Here is a 16329-nt window from a genome sequence, read left to right on the forward strand (position 1 = left end):
GTAACACTGTAACAATTGCGGAATGCCGGCTTTTACTGGCAGGTGCTTGGCTCGGTGCCCTGGCTGGCACGTCTGGGGTTGTAAATGTCAGAAAATTATTCACATATTAGCCGCCCCCGACTTTTAGCCGCACTTCCGGGTTTCCACCAAAATTTTGGTCAAATTGCTGCAGCTTGTATTCATGAAATTACTGTATTTGTCACCAGTTCTGGACAATTTCTAAATGGAGTAGAAATCCTTTTCTTCCTTTAGAGTCTAAAAAAGAGCAGATGTTCCTTATTGGTAGGGGAACCAACATTTATTCTTAAAACAGATGGGTAAAACCCATAAAGCAACACTACACATTTGAAGCACTTTTAAGAGTGAATGAATAACTTTGTGATCCTAGCAGAAAAGGTAAAAAAAAATCTCGTAAAATCTGGCTCTGCAGAAGGTATCAAAGGTGGTAGTCATAGCTTAAAATTGCACTGCTGTAGGCACATGAAAACAGAAATGTTTGCCGAGACCACAGAAACATGACCACACTGTTCTTTTACTTTATACTCTTTACTCTTCTGAGTTCTGTCTCAAATGTGCCTGCAGGTGGAATACCTCCAGCTGTAATCTGGACAAATCTCTCCAGTCGCTTGGAACCAACTTTCACTTAGGAGGCTTCAAAGAAAGCTACTATTGCAGAAAGAGGTGATGATTGCCTTTGCTGTGATCTATTCTTAGCTTGCGCTGTAGTAGAATATCAGAATGACAGACCATCATCATTTTTCTTCTAGCATGAAATTGGAGTCATCCTGTAAGACATATTCCTGCAGAGAGGAAAAAACCCAAAACAACAAAACAAACAATTACAATTTACAATTACCATTTACAATAAAAGCACCTATATCAGACCATGCTATATCCCAGCAGAATCCAGAAAAAAAAATCATAGCTGAGAAAAGAGTATAATTAAAGGTATAATTCAAAAAATATAAGATTAGCACAGGAAGTATGGGCAGATTTGGGGACTGAGAACTTAGTTTTTCCAGTTTAGAATTGCATTATATTAGACTAACTGTGTTTCCTTGTCACCCATTCTGTGTGTTTTCATGGAGGTATCTGGAAAAAAAAAATAACGTCTAAAAAAGAATGCATTCATAGTGCCATCAGACCAAGCCACCTACACCTTGCAGTAATGAGATCCAAGTGAACATTTGGAAGGGTGTTACTGTCTTCCCACTAACAAATTCTGTAGCAATTTTCAGGTTTTGTACTGATAATTTCCAAGAACTATGAAAAGTTTTAGGGCTGGAATAGACTGAATGGGCAGAGCACAACAGTGGCTTCTTAAATTAATTAAGCCTTAGCTCAAAAAATAGCACAGTGTGATCAGTTTCTTGGTTTCCAGAAATAGAGGTTATGAGCTGGATGAAAGTAGTCAACGTTCTGACAAAGTCGCAAGAATCAATGTGACACTAAGGCAGAGCCTGGCCTGAACAGGATTTTTAAAGAGAAGATATTTAAATTTAGGTGAAAGAAAAACATATAGAAACGCCCAAACACCAAACACCAACCAACAAGAAAGTATTAATATTTTTTATATTGATAAAAGTATTTTGATATTGATAAAACCAATTCAGTAGGTCTGAAACAGTACATTTTTGTCTTTAAAAATCTGTAAGACCATAACAATAATAAAATGGAGTGGTACATCTGGAGTGAAGCTTTCATTTACAGATTATGGTTAGTTCACAGAAGCCTCTCATCTGTGATTTCATTAAAATTTCAGATTCATGTATCATAAACATGGGATTTTTACATGTTTCTCATACAACCAGAAGAGTTTCAGATGGAACTTTTTAAACAGAGACAGGATCCTCAAGTAAAGCATGGTAGTAGACATTGGAGCAGAAAACAGTACAACAAAACAGTTCAACAAGATATGAGTAAGAATTTGTCTTTACATGAGACTCGTTTTTATGCAAGGATGAATGAAGGCTGGAAGAGGAGAGATGAAGTCTTCAAACTCGCAGTCTTCCCACGAAGGCAAGAAACTCTGTTATTAATTAATCAGTTCTGCAGCATTATGCAACAACCTGTCATGCTTTCCTGAGTAAAATTTTAACTGACAAGTTAAAGATCTTTATATGACTAAACTCAGTCATTTGCTCTTTTCATTTAGCAGTGGTTCAAAGGCCGAGGACAAACATTTTACCTGTTCTGATTTTCTTTGCAATTTTGTGAGGTTATTTTGGGGGAACCTCTAGTTATATTACTAGAAGTAATACCCTGCACAGGTTTCAGTAGGAAAATCTTCTGTATCACAACTGCTCATTGTATGAAATTTTAGACATTAAAAAAAAGTCTAATTCCAATCCTTTTGTTGGCAAGAGAAGTGCACAAATTGAGGCATTTAAACATCTATATCTGATTGTAACATTAAAGGCTGTCACTTGTTAAACATATTAAGACCACATGCTTGTGTATATTCCCCTCTGCAGGTGACTGGCAACAATTACAGACAACAACAAAAGCTACTAAAGGAGCAAATATTAAAAGCAGGGGGCAGGGGGCCTGTACTTCACCTTAAAAAATCTTTATTTTTACTTGCAAGCTTCAAATGTTTTTAAAACTGTATTCTTCAGTGGTAGTTAATATCTTCTTGATTTAACAAGATAAGAAGCCTATTTTATTGGGGTTTTTTATATTACAACCATTACCCTATCAGGATCAAGGTCAATTTTAACTGTAATTCAGTCATGGGTTTGGGTTTAGTTCTTTACACTCATAATCAGGGTTAAATTTTTAAAACTACACAGAAATTAAACAAAATATAAGCCAAGGTAAAGTAGATGGATGCAAAGAAGAAAAATGAGATATATTACATGTTACATAGATTTTAGAAATCACTGACAACAGAATGGAGGACTGAAGGCAGACACCAGAAAGGGAGTAGTCTTTACTTCAGATAAGGTAATTTAGAGTAAAGGGAAACACATTCCTTTACACTACATGGCTGTCTGATATACCATCAACTCCTCAACACTTTTTCAGAGCATGCCAAATGACTAGTTTCTAAAAGGAGAGAAAAAATCTTAGGATTTACATGACAGTGGGGATAGAAGAATGGAAAATGCTCAACTGAACACAATTAAGATCAAACATTTAGCTTTCTCAGGGTATTCCTTATATTCATAGAGATGACACAAATACTCTGTAAGGATTTGTTCAATAACAGTAAAGAAAAAATGTGAAGGTAGAAAATAGTCTCTCAAAGTCTGGTGACAGTGAATTTCTGCATCTCACAAGAGGGATGAGAGGTCATCAGCAAGTTACTTGGAGTGTTACATGTGTAAGCAAGCTAAAATGTTTGTGTGCTAGCATAGCTAGGTACATGTAGAGGCTTGAGAGAGACTTGGACTACACTTTACCGCCAGGGACATTGAGACAGACTGGGTTGCTCTACGTTTTAATCTGGCCTGTAGAAAAATGAATCTTCAGCAAGAAATTTTTAAAAAGTAAATATAGACAGTATATCAGTAAAAGAAGTTATCTAAACACTTCGGACCTTGCCATTGCAGGAAGTTTTGCAAGACATCCACATCCTTCCACTGAAAACAGCTAAGGAACACAGAACAAAATGATCATTCTCTGCAGGAAGGATGAAACTTACAGGAAAATGGAAAAGGCATTTCAAAAAGTCTTTGTGTCTCTAATTCTTCACACTACTAGTGCAGTAGCTAGTGGTACTACTAATCTATACCAAAATACTTAACTAATAGTTAAATACAGCAAAGAGGCTAGTTGAAGCTTTCTTCAAGAAATCATGGAGCCCTGGGATGGTCTCTGCAGCCCCAGGAGATTGGGCATGAGGCACACCTCTCCACCTGCACTTGGCTTAAGTTCGCATGGCGGGATGACTTAGTGGGACAGACCACTCTGAATAGTAGTGGCTTTTTTTTTCTAGGGTAGTCAGCAATAATTTTGCTAACACTCTGATTATAAAGATGCTCTAATCTTGTAGTTACACAATTATCTCTGAAAAGAGAGACCTTGAAATTGGTCAAGTTACTGTGCTTCTGTAGCCAGTGTATTTCCTCCCCACTACCTGACTGGCTGATGTGCTCAGCTGGAAAGGATTTGAGCCCTTCAGAACGCAGAAATATAAAAAAAAACATGTAGCGGAGTTGGGATTTGGTGCTGGGCTTCCATGTGATAGACACTTGCCCTAACTGCAGCCCTTTCTAACAATCCTGATTTCTACCTCTCAGAAAAATTTGCCAGCAGCCCTTCAGTCAGGCATCCTCACTAGCATCAAGGTAAATATGCTGCACCTGGACCCAGTGACTCAAGTGACTGTTTCCAATCTCAGGGACCTGGTTACTGCTTTTCCTTCCTGCCCCATTACATCCTTCTCCTTAAGCTGGCATCTTCTGGCTCATCTTGCTCCACTTCTGCATTGAGGTGACTACTGCTGGGAGACCCCAGAGAGGTGCAGTCTGGCTCCCTATATGCTCTTGTTGCTCACTGAAACTGACTTCAAGTTTTGAGTGTCCCAATCTGCTCTTCTTTTGCCTCTGACCTCACCAGGAGAGGCAGATGCATGGCTTACTTGCCCTTGAAACTCCCCCCTGCACCACAATTAGCTGTGGCTGACACTTGCACAGACTAGAGCTGACAAGAGAAAATAAGAACCCTGGGCAATCAGCTTAGAGGAGAGAATGGTCCTATGAATGTAATTGGTTAAAGGCTACAAAGTTTTTCACAATAAAGGTCAGCCTCATTTCCTTAAACAAAGACCAAAGTCAATGAAGCATATCAAATAGAAGTGTTAAATGTTTAGTATAGCTTATAGACCAGGAGAGTTATATTCCTCCTGAACTCCTTTGCCATTGCTCACTTTTCCTTTCAGACCCTCAATTATGCAGCACAGGCTACGGCATCTGACACTTTGCTGATGTCTGCAGAGGCTCAGTACTTTGTAATCCCACATTTGTCCTGACAGTCTACATATTTCTTCTGTTATATGCATTATATGAAAAACCCTGACAGGACTCTACAATTCCCTGGGACCCCTCTTCAGGGCAGATGATAGAATGATGATTAACAGGGAAAAAGAAAAAAGGCAAAAGTCAATCATAGTCCTTGCAGTTCATGAAGAGCTTTTTCACAAATTCCAAAACACCCACAAAATCTGCTTTGTGGGTACACAGTTTCAAGACCAGGTTCAGGATTCTTTTCTTTTTAAATATTTTGACCTTCTCCTGCTGGAGATCTCACACGTGATTCTTTGTGAAGACCAACAAAAGTGCTCAGTGTGTATGAAGAGAAGTCAGATTACTTTTTTTGTATTGTGATATTGCCTTAACTGCTCTCCTAGGAAAGAGAGCATTTGGGTGTGTACCTTATGCATACAGATAAACTTTATCAACTCAGGGTTTCGCAGATGAATACAAAGTCCAGGAGACACAAGGATAAGAGGTGACCATTTGGAACCATTTCCTCCAGTAATTTGTACACTGAACTTTTAACTATTGAATACAATGTGAACAACGGAGAATATACTGTAAGGATAGGTTATCTTTTAATATTCTTATTTTTGTTCTTGTTTTGTGTCCAGCTAACGTGCCACTGTACAGTGAAGAAGGCTGCTGCCCATGCTGCTGTAGTGACTTCCAACTGGCAGATAGCCCAGACTGCTTTGACTGTAGCAATAACCCCAAGCTATGACCTTGCTGAAGAGCACTACTGGCATTTAAGGGCTTTATGACTGGCTAGGCTAACATTTAAAAATGAAAAGCAGGAAAGTGCAGAAGTGTGGCGCTGAGCTGAAGGCACACAACACAATGCCTCTGCTCTGTCACCAGAATAGGCCAGGTTTACTTGCAGCTGATGTGTGACGTCACCTTTCCTCCTGCTTTTCTTAAAACACTTGTGCTTTTTATATAAGAGTTGACTAGAAAGTATCTATTTCAATGCACAGCAACCTGTATCATCATACCAAAATCACCTCATTCGCTTTGAAACAGCTACAGCATCTTGCATATAGATTTGTGGAGTGAAAAAAATGTGATGAAACCAAGCAGATACAATGGCGAAAAGCAGGCTCAGACACACAACTAGTCTTCAATTTTTTCTAGATACTGAAGTTAAAAATGTCTCTGAGTGTTTTCTGTTTCTAGCCTAATGTTAGAAGTTGTGTTTGTGTCCCTGTTAGCTTCTCTGCTTCTGACTGCTCTTAATCTTTAATAAAAATCCTATACCCTACCAATCCCCTTTTCTTTAGCCTTATGCTATCCCAGCTGCGAGAGTACAACTGAGGTATTGGAAGGGTAAGACAATATCTCCAAAACATTAAAAGTGGCTCTCTAACCTACACTTCTACCAGGTCATTTAAAGCTAAGACTCTTCCTACTTGAGCTCACATAATTTCAGTTTTTTTTAATTGCTGTTATCAGATGACTGTGTACTATAATCCATTCTACCACCAGAGCAAAAATCCAAACCACTTACTTTCTTACCAGCTGATTTGGCTTTTCTTTTACACGGAATCATTACATGGATCTGGAGAATAAAGCAAGGCAGAGCCACAGCTGTTAAAGGAGGAAGGTATGAGAGGCTGTAAATCAATCCAAAGCCCTTCCTGCACACACAAGTGACTACCAAAAGAGCATCAAGTGATGGAGACTGGAGATGAAGATATAGCACATATGGGATAGGACGGCAACAGTTCAATATAATTTTCAAAATGGACTTCTGGGGGACAAGGAAGATGAATGTGAATAGGAAGAAAGTCAGCATTTTAGAGAAATTCTCACTAATTCACGGATTTTCTATGCTGCCTTTCATACAGAATTACTGCACTGTATTTAAACCTTTCCTAGCAGGCTGAGCTCACGATTTCAGACAACAAAGAACACGACAAGGGCATGGTTTCTAAAAGCAGTTTGTCTAAAGTTTTACCTAACTATTTGGTAGGCTTTCAGATGCACACTGTTTTAGGAGATTATATTTCTGTCCACTCTTTAGAGAGCAAATCCTTTGCCAATATGTATGTGAGTGCATTGTAACTCCTACAACAATCCACGCAAAGTGTGCCCTTGCACTTCTTTCAAGAACCATGCCAATCCCTACCAAAACACACAGTCATAAAAAAGATTTATCTAGTGTCACTGGGATGGGCGCCAGTAGTTTACTACGATGGAATTACAGTTGGAAAGCAATTCATAATACAGTACTTGTAGGTATTACCTGGTGCATCTGTGTTCCTCAAAGCTGATGTTTTTTGTCATAATCTTGTAGTATGTTTCCCAACGGAACTGCATTTATGACATGACTTCTTCCACCAAGCACCTCCACAGCATTCCTCAATTGTTTTAAAAATACTGGAAATATTCTATAATCAACACCTAATCATCAACACCTAATTATCTAAATTCCAGTGGTTTAACTAGTGTTTCATCACAAACAGAGAATCTGATTTTATTGCGAAGTGAAATATAGTCCTGAAGTACTGGCAAAAAGGACTTCTGTCTTCTTTACGATCTTCTCGGGCTACAGAGAACTGAAATAAGCACAGTGCATTACAACCAAAATTCTCCACTTATCTTTTAAGGTGGTTCAGCATTTTCAAACTATGCCAAAGGGAATAAATAGCACTCAGTGGGTAATCTACCTTAACGGGAAACAACAAAGCAATTTTCTTAGCATTGCTGGATACATAATACTACAGAAGAGGATGCTCTTTATAGTTTCTCGCTATGAAGAACACGTGCTGAAAGTGCTGTAATTTGTTGTCAGTATGGTCAGATGGCTAAGAGAATAGACTGAGCCTTAAAACAGTCCCTTCACATTTTCGATAATAAACAGCTTTAGAGCTGCTAATCACTTAAGATGTATCTTTACAAAGGAATTAATTGGGAGAAAGACTAATTCTTAAGTTGTAATTCTTAAGAGGATTTTTTTGTTAGATACACCTAAAGACCTCATGATCACCATGCAACTTTGACAGAGTTCTAAGGAACCCACTTGGGATTTAATCATTGCACCTTCAGTAACAAAGAGGAATACAAAATCATATGAAGATTAAAAAGTCGCCCCCACAAAACTTTATCTAAATCTGAGATACATAACATTGCTAGGAGTGGCAAAAGAAAGGAAAGACAAGGATAACTTTGTCAATTACAGTTCCTTTTAGTAATGGTACAGTGCAACAACATCAACCAAAATACAGCTACTTGTACATAATAAAAATATATAACCCTTCATAAAGTTTATACTGTGCGATAAATTATGTATTGAGCTTAAAGAGTGATGCATAACATTTTCCCTTAAATAATATGGTCAGGTACACTCAGCCAAATGGATGTACTAGCACACTGTCTTTGAAGACAAACACACAAAGAGCAGTTTCTTAGTTCAGTGTATCCAGTATCATACCTCAGTTGGATATGAGAGCAAACTAAGTCTCTCAAGTTTTCCCCTAGGTACTGTTCTCTATCACAGCAGTTCTGTAACCGAGTGGTGAATTGAATTTTTGATAGTGGCATTTATTAGCAGATACAGAAAGTATTATTCAGAATCAGCTTAAGGCACCATAGTTTCCTCAACAGACCCAAGACATTACTGGCAAAAATCAATTTTAAAGGCAGTTATGAGTGTTTAGCTACGGTATCATGATGAACAACAATCTATCGTCGACAAAATACACTGTTGACTAGTGTGGCTTCTGTTTATTCTGTAAAAGGAGTAGTAAAATATATAATTTTAACATTACTACAATCTGAAGAATGCATAAACTCTTAACAAAAAAAAAATTCTCCTTTTATCTCTCCTTTTAAAAATTCCAATCATCAATCTTGCAAGACAATTCTTTACACACATTTTAGAAATTTCCAACATGTTATACAGTAAAAAGCCCACTAAATTATTTCTCTTCTCCTTTAAAAGAAAGTGTATTGTCCCATGTCCCTCTCTCCCACACGTATCATATCTGCTTCTGCTATCAACAGCACTGGTGAACAATTCGTTTAGGCAAAATGAAGATTCCTCCTGATTTCCTCAAGACCTCTTCCCTAATAATAGCCCATGATACTGGCTAGAATTTAAAGCAATATGAAGTGAAATCACCATCTTGACAGCACCTGCCACAAAGACCCAAACAGCTACCTTGCTAAAACTCTCTTAAATTCTAGAGTGAAAAGTAGGATTAGAATAGGGTAGGACAAGGAATAGATTAACCAAATGTCACTACAGAAATTGTGCGTTCCATATTGAACATCATAGTTCAGACAGAGAATCACAGTTGAGACATATTTAAAGAAGTACTTTGCATTTCATTACAGGGTGACATCAAAAAGTCACAAAGGCGAATGTCACTGTAGCAAAGCTGCTTCTATTCACCAAGAGATAGAAAAAACTATCAGAGGAAAAGAAGAGTAGATACTGAATCACACTTTCCACACTTTTTACAAAGTATTTTTTGAATTACCATCAACTCTCACAGTACTCCTTCCACTTACCTATTACAGAATAGTTAGGGTTGTAAGGAACCTTCAGAGATCATCTAGTCCAATCCCTACTTGTATCCCCACATTTCAGAGTAAGACTCTCTGCAACTACTTGCAAAAAATAACCAATATTCACTACAGCATTGATATATTATGCAATAAATCCCCAAAGACTTTCATTTATGTATTCATCTACTTGGTCTGCCAAAACCTTGGCTCTTACCTGCACTTAGTGCAGAGTGTTGATGAGATTTTTCTGTGCCTGACAATAATGCCAACCTTGAAGTCAGACATTTCATTACAGTGCAGTGAAAAACCTCAAGATTTTCCTATGAAAAATACTAGCAGCACATAAAATGCAAATTTGTGTCTCACTACCTATTTTCCTTTAAGGTGCAATGAGCAGAAGTCTTGTTATATTGTTTCTGCATCTTTTCCACCTGAACCTTAAGGTTTATCAGATTTCACTCTTTTATTCATTTCTTGAAATTGAAACACTTCATAATTAAACTGCACAAATCATGTGTTATCATATGTTCAGTCAAGTGTGAAGAAGCACAGCTCAGATTGTAGCAACACAATGAGCAACAGCAATTTCTTCCATTTCAAATAAACTTAAATAATTTCAATTAAAGTAACAGCTTCAGTCACAATAGCTGTGTAGTACATAAAAAAGAACTATAGACAATTAATCTTGCTATTGTTATCTAATCATATCTACCCACAGGGATTTTCTGAGTCAATCAATACCAACAATTTCCAAGATAAAATCCATATCTAAGAACAGCACAAAAATGGGAAAAGAAACTTTTAACATTATGTTAAAACCAGAAACTTTTAACATTATGTTAAGAAGAGACACTCTTCATTAAATGAGCTAACCACACCTTAGGGCCACAATGAACTTTGGTCATGCTCTGAATGTACTCAGATTTCTAAAGATCTGGCAACTTTAGGATACATAGTTTATCTATAACAATCTATAGTATCTGATCCATCTATCTATCTATTACAATCTTCTAGTTCTTTTCTGTGACTGGTCTAATGATGACTTAACCAAAGAAAACTGAAATAATCTTGTACAGTTGGTTCTGATCTCAGTTACCAAACAGACATATGACATAGAAGCATCTACGAGAGCAGTGCAAATACAAAAGCTCCATGACGGGGAACAAAATTAAAAAAAAAAAACAAACCCACAAAAAACTGCTTTATGGGTTTTCTCTCAGCGGTTGTTTACTATTTTGCCTTCTGGCAGATGAAAAAAATTATCTTCTTTGAGTTTAAGATGTTCTGGTAGATCCAGCTGTCTTTTTGCTTCTTCAATGTCTTCCTGAATTGCTGAAATGAGTGCATCTGAAAAAGGTAAGAATAGGGATATTTAAAAGTTGGTTTTTATACTGAACACAGTAACAAGTGAAAATAAGACACCACAAAACAACAATCAACAAATATCAAACAATAATCACTGAAGTAGAATATAACTGAGGTTTGAAAGGGAGAATTCTCTGCTTTTAAAATGTTTTTTTTTAACATGCTAAAGTTGAACTGTTACCCATTACCAGCACTATCCTCTTCATTTGCCAAAAGACACCTTAAGCAGTTCTGTTTCAATACTAACAAAATTGCATTTTAAGAAGAAATTTACTTTTATGACAAGCCCATGATTTTAACATTACTCCTCAGACAAGTGAAAGAGAAGTGCAGGTTTTTTAAATTACAAAAACATTTTACTGAAAATTCAAAGGTTAACCAATAAAACATCTCATGATGGAAGGAGGTACAGGGAAAATACAGAACCAACTTAAGTAAGGCAAAAAAGAAACTAGTTTGAGGGAGACCTCCAGTACTGACCTAAGGAATCAAAGTTTTTTTCTGGTCGAATATATCCAGTTATGACTATGCTAAGAATTTCTCCATAGAAGTCTTCTTTGAAGGTGTGGATAATGTGTGTTTCCTAAAGGAAGAGAATAAGTGGACAATTATTATGAATTTAGGAGTTTATTTCCCTCTCTGTAAGCATGTAGGCCTAATATCCAACATTCCAATTTTCCTCAACAGATAAAAAATAAAAGGGACAGTTAGTACAGCATGGATAATCCAAAATTAAATGACCAGAGTTTTAGTTTGTATTAGGAAGCACTCCGCATGGAATTTAAAAAAAAAAAATCCTCCCTTAAAGAGTAAAAAGTATATAAAGAGAAAAAGAAAGAAAAACAACAACAACAAAAGCACCAAAACAACAAAAAGTCCAATTATAAAAAACCAAAGCCCACACCTCCAGAAATCAGGAGAAATGCTTCAAAACTTCTCAGAGGTAAGACACTTAAGGCAGGAAATGTTAATGTTTCATCAACAAGTAGATACATCAAATAGCTCCCAAGACTTCGATAAAAATAGCTGGCTCAAGGAGAGATTTTACAACTATCTCCCAACAGAACTGAATTAGTAAATTGAAGAGCAAGTCCAGACAAAGACACAGTTTCATGTGACACTCAGAACTTTTTTATGCACATCTTCATCTCCAAAATATGCGAATCCATAGTATCTACTGGCAGAGTTGTCATTTGAGAAGCTTTTAACTACTTGCTCAGAAAAGCTATCTGCTAAAAATTTTTAAAGTATACATTTGCCTAAGACAAACACTTAGAAGCAGAGATTCATGTACAAATAAAATTATTTTCAACAAATAAAAGAGAGGTCTTCAAAACTCAGGAAAAGCACCAGCACGTGACAGCAAAAAAAAAAACACCTCCGCTGTCACAGCTCAGAATTTTAACTTCTTCAGCCTTATGTCCTTATATGCCTTCATTGTATTTATTGTGTACATTAAGCTGCAGCATCTCATGTATGGATTCCATTAAAGAAGAATTAATTAAAACATCATTATACATAAGCTGCCCCAGCATCTCCTATCTGAAATGTAGATACATTGCAAAGAACAACAGATTATTACGATGTCCCAGCTTATACTAGGGCTCTCATTTCAATGCATTTACCAAGTTGATGCTTAATTTGCTATCAGCAAGTCAAGCAACCATCATTTCAAGTACTGCTACACTTTAATTTTGGAAGTAGTCAAGAAATGGTGGAATAGAAGAAAGAAAAATTTTATTCAACTTCATGCGTATACTTTCTGGATATTCTTAACAGAATATAAATATTATATGGATAACAAATGCATTTCTACTGGCACAGAAATTTCTAGGTATCATTCATCAATCAAATTCTGCAGATCTGGTTAAAATTCATCCAGTCTTTCATTGCAATAAAAAATCACACAAAAAGCAAATTCTTACCACTGATTTCTTAATATTCTTATAGAAGGGATTCCATCCTATGCTCAAAACCATTTTATGCACATCTCCATTTCCAACACAGGCCCATCCATAGTATATACCAGTAGGGATATCAGATGGAAAGCTTTCAACTACTTGCTCAGAAAAGTTAGCTGTAAAAATTTTACAAAGTGTGAGTGACTTTGTGTAAATCAAATATATAAGAGGATCTTCAAATACTTAAAAGCCAACCTCTGCCTATGTACTATTTACAAACATAACACTGGTGACGATAAGAATAATGCAACGTACCACTGGCAAAGTATAAAATGGCTTCATAAAATTCAGTCACTGTGGCAATAGCAGAGTTCTTACATCTCCTACATAAACACACACTGTATTGTATACTTTTCTTTCTCTTCCGCAATAATATTAATAAATACATCATACATACAGCCAAGACACATTTCATTCTTAGGACAATTACCACAGCTTTACTATGATGAAAAACGAGAGGGAAAAGCATCAACTTTCCTCTGCACTATAAAATAGCATCTCAGAACTATTTATTAGTAAAATATTTTCTAATGAAATAAACTATGTAGAAGCAAATGTGATGATTGTTTAATCATCTGCCAATTTTGCACAAGTTCCTTTCCTGAGGCATCTGTGGATTTGAGATTTCCTTTGACAATTGCATATTTATTGTAAAATAAAATTTCCTTTAGACTGAATTCAACCTTTTCTCAAAATTACTATCCTACCTCTAATTCCCAGCTGAACAGACCTCTTCATGCAAGATACCAAACTGATTTCAAAGAATAGACAGTTACCAAATTTTTATCAAAGCTCACAGACAGTAACAGCTTCATTCCCCTGTTCCCTAATACCAACACATTGTTTATAAACAATCGAGGAAAATGTGACACGTTCTCAGAAACAGATGTCAGAAATACAGCACCACAACAGCGGTCTTATAAAGTTTCACGTCTGTTAGATGTAGTGTAGTATGACTACTGATTTCAGTGTCTGTTTAAGCAAGGTCAAAATTCTCTTGTAGTATTAATCTGCCTGCATTTAAACAACTGAAACAGAGATGGGCAACAGGAAAATATATTGTTTGTAGGCCAAGCCACCTGCTATGTTTCAAATACTGCTTTACTTCCGTTAAACTTTTTTCCTTGCAGCGATTCCCAATGCCTACTCCCTTTCTTATTCCTTTCGGAGGTTTATGCGAAGGGGTATTTCCCAGGCTGCCACACCGAGAACGTGACACTTATCTACATCCTGTACATCGTGACGATCACGAGATGATAAAAGGAAAGGAACAAGCGCCAAGATTCAGGGAATCCTCTTTACAGACTGGGTTGCAGGGAATAACAGGAGGGAAGGTGCAAGACTCTAAGCAGCGGCGGGGGGAAACGTCAGGAAAACGGGGGTAGGTAACAAGGCAGGGCCGTGACAATAGTGCAGCCAGCTGTGCAGGGCAGCCGGGAGGGCGCCGAGGTCAGGCGAGCTTAGTCACAGCGCTGCTTGGCAGGAGCACGGCCCGGCTCCGCTCGAGGGCCGCGACAGCGACCGCCTGCAGCACCCCGGGCCCAGCGGGAGCACCCGGCGCGGACCCCCCAACCCCACGGCGGGGCCAGCCCCGCGGACACCCCGCGCGTCTTGTTCCGGGAGGCCCTCCGCGCCCGCTCACCGGTGGGGATACCCAGCTCCTTGGAGCCCCTGCCGAAGCCCTTCACCACCTCCCCGCGGCAGAAGTATGGCAGGTGCCTCATGGCCCCGCGCTGAGACTCCGAGACGCCGGCGCCCCGGGCCCGCCGCGCCGCTGCGCCGCTCGCCACCGCCCCCCGCACGGGGCGCTACCAACGACAGGGGAGGAACCGGCCGGCGCGCTCCTCACGACGGTCCGGCGGCTCCTGCCCACCCTCCGCAGTGGACGTGCCCGCGCCGCATGCCCAGTGTGCCCGCCCTTCGCCGGGGGACGGCGATCCCGGCAGGAGTGGGCGGGGCAGGAGTGGGCGGGGCGAGCCGGAGCTGGATGGCTGCCCTGTCCGGAGCGGGTCCTCGAGCCGGAGCTGGATGTCGGTCCTGGATGTCGGTCCTGTCCGGAGCGCGGCGGACCAGGACGGGCCGGAGCTGCATGGCGGTCCTGTCCGGGGTTGGATGGCGCTCCCTACAGGAGCGGGACCTTGCAGCGCCCTGCGGTCTCCACTATGCCGCAGCCCACGGGTTTGGTCTCACTCGGCTCTCCGAGGGCAGCCGGGTCTGGCCTGTCCTGCAGTTTCTTCTTCGAGGGAAAGCGCAGGGACAGCTGTCGCTGTTGTGCCCCAGCTGCCACATGCCGACTCTCGTACCTGAGCGCTGCACCTCGCACCCCGCGCCCCGCGCCCACGCATGGAGATAGGGATTGTTGCAGACTCGAAGCCCTAGATTTGCCTTTTCCCTCAGAAAAGGGCAAATGCTTCAGTGCGCAGCAGACATTCAGGAAGGCCGCGAGAACAGGTCTTCTTTTGTGACAAGCTCCAGCGAACCGCAGTTGCCTGCTTAAAACAAAAGCAGTAATCCAAACAACCAAACCCCGATAGCAAACTAAACTAAAACCAAACCCAAAACCCAAACCGATTTTCCTCACCTCTGCCTTACCAACGCGGTCACCTCTCCCCTTCTGCCATTACTGCCGCTAGTGCAGCCATCTCCTTTGGGAAAATGCCACCAAGATAGCAGTGCTCATTCTGTGTTCACTCAAAGGAAAATGAAGGGGAACTGAGAATTTCTCCTCCTTCACTTCCTTTCTTCAGTTGCTCTTCGTGTTGATAAAGCTTAATAGTGTATTTAGATGATTAGCACCCTTTTTTCTATTGCCCTGCCTGATGCAACTTAAATAAATTTGAGATTGCATGACTTCAAAATAGTATTATTGTGAAAGATGTCCATAATCTTGGTAAATTACAGAGCAACCAGCCCGCCAGCATTCTCTTTGTATCAGTGATACTATAGGCCATTTGAGTTCTGGGCTCTCCTACAGAACTGCTGTGCTGCACATAAACATATTTGTGTTTAAACACATAACTGCTATCCAGAAACACCATCAGAAAATCCATGGAGTGAATTGGCGCTTTATTTTCTTTCCCTGCTTCTAGAACACGGTTTCTAATTTCAACAGTTTGATATAAATCATAGAAATATTTTAGGATTTATCTCTAATTTGATTTGCTATTTTTTGATGTGGAAAAGGAATGTAAACATCTATGCCTTGTACTTGTATTTAATTGTATTCCAAGTAAATAACTGTTTAAAATGTGAATTGTTTTTAAAAACTGACATATATCGTATTATAAAGCACTGACTGTTCTTGGAAGCTGTGAACACAAGCTGTTTTATATAAGAAGGCAAAAAAATTTATAAGTGATTTTTCCTCAAACTTCTCCTCTTCTTTCCTTCTTTTATTTATCTTAATTTCCCGCCATCCTTTTAATGATAACAATTAAATTCATTACTACTGTCTTGGATATGAAGTCTAAATCTTGAAGTCATTGCCTAGTGCTTAAAAATGACCGACCATT

At 39.1% G+C, this 16329-nt stretch overlaps 1 protein-coding gene across 1 annotated transcript; it reads right to left on the bottom strand.

Annotated features, from left to right (window-relative positions):
* Window positions 1-559: 559 nt before the first annotated feature.
* On the bottom strand, window positions 560-14628 carry RFK (riboflavin kinase). Its single transcript, XM_033085664.2, has 5 exons — window positions 14460-14628; window positions 12782-12933; window positions 11337-11439; window positions 10683-10838; window positions 560-800 (listed from the first exon to the last, which is right to left on the bottom strand). Exons 1-4 carry the CDS (start codon window positions 14539-14541, stop codon window positions 10708-10710), a joined length of 468 nt encoding a protein of 155 aa, XP_032941555.1. The 5' UTR covers window positions 14542-14628; the 3' UTR covers window positions 560-800; window positions 10683-10707.
* Window positions 14629-16329: the final 1701 nt, after the last annotated feature.

The sequence above is a fragment of the Catharus ustulatus genome, chromosome Z (assembly GCF_009819885.2).
Source record: "Catharus ustulatus isolate bCatUst1 chromosome Z, bCatUst1.pri.v2, whole genome shotgun sequence".
Classification (NCBI taxonomy): Eukaryota; Metazoa; Chordata; class Aves; order Passeriformes; family Turdidae; genus Catharus; species Catharus ustulatus.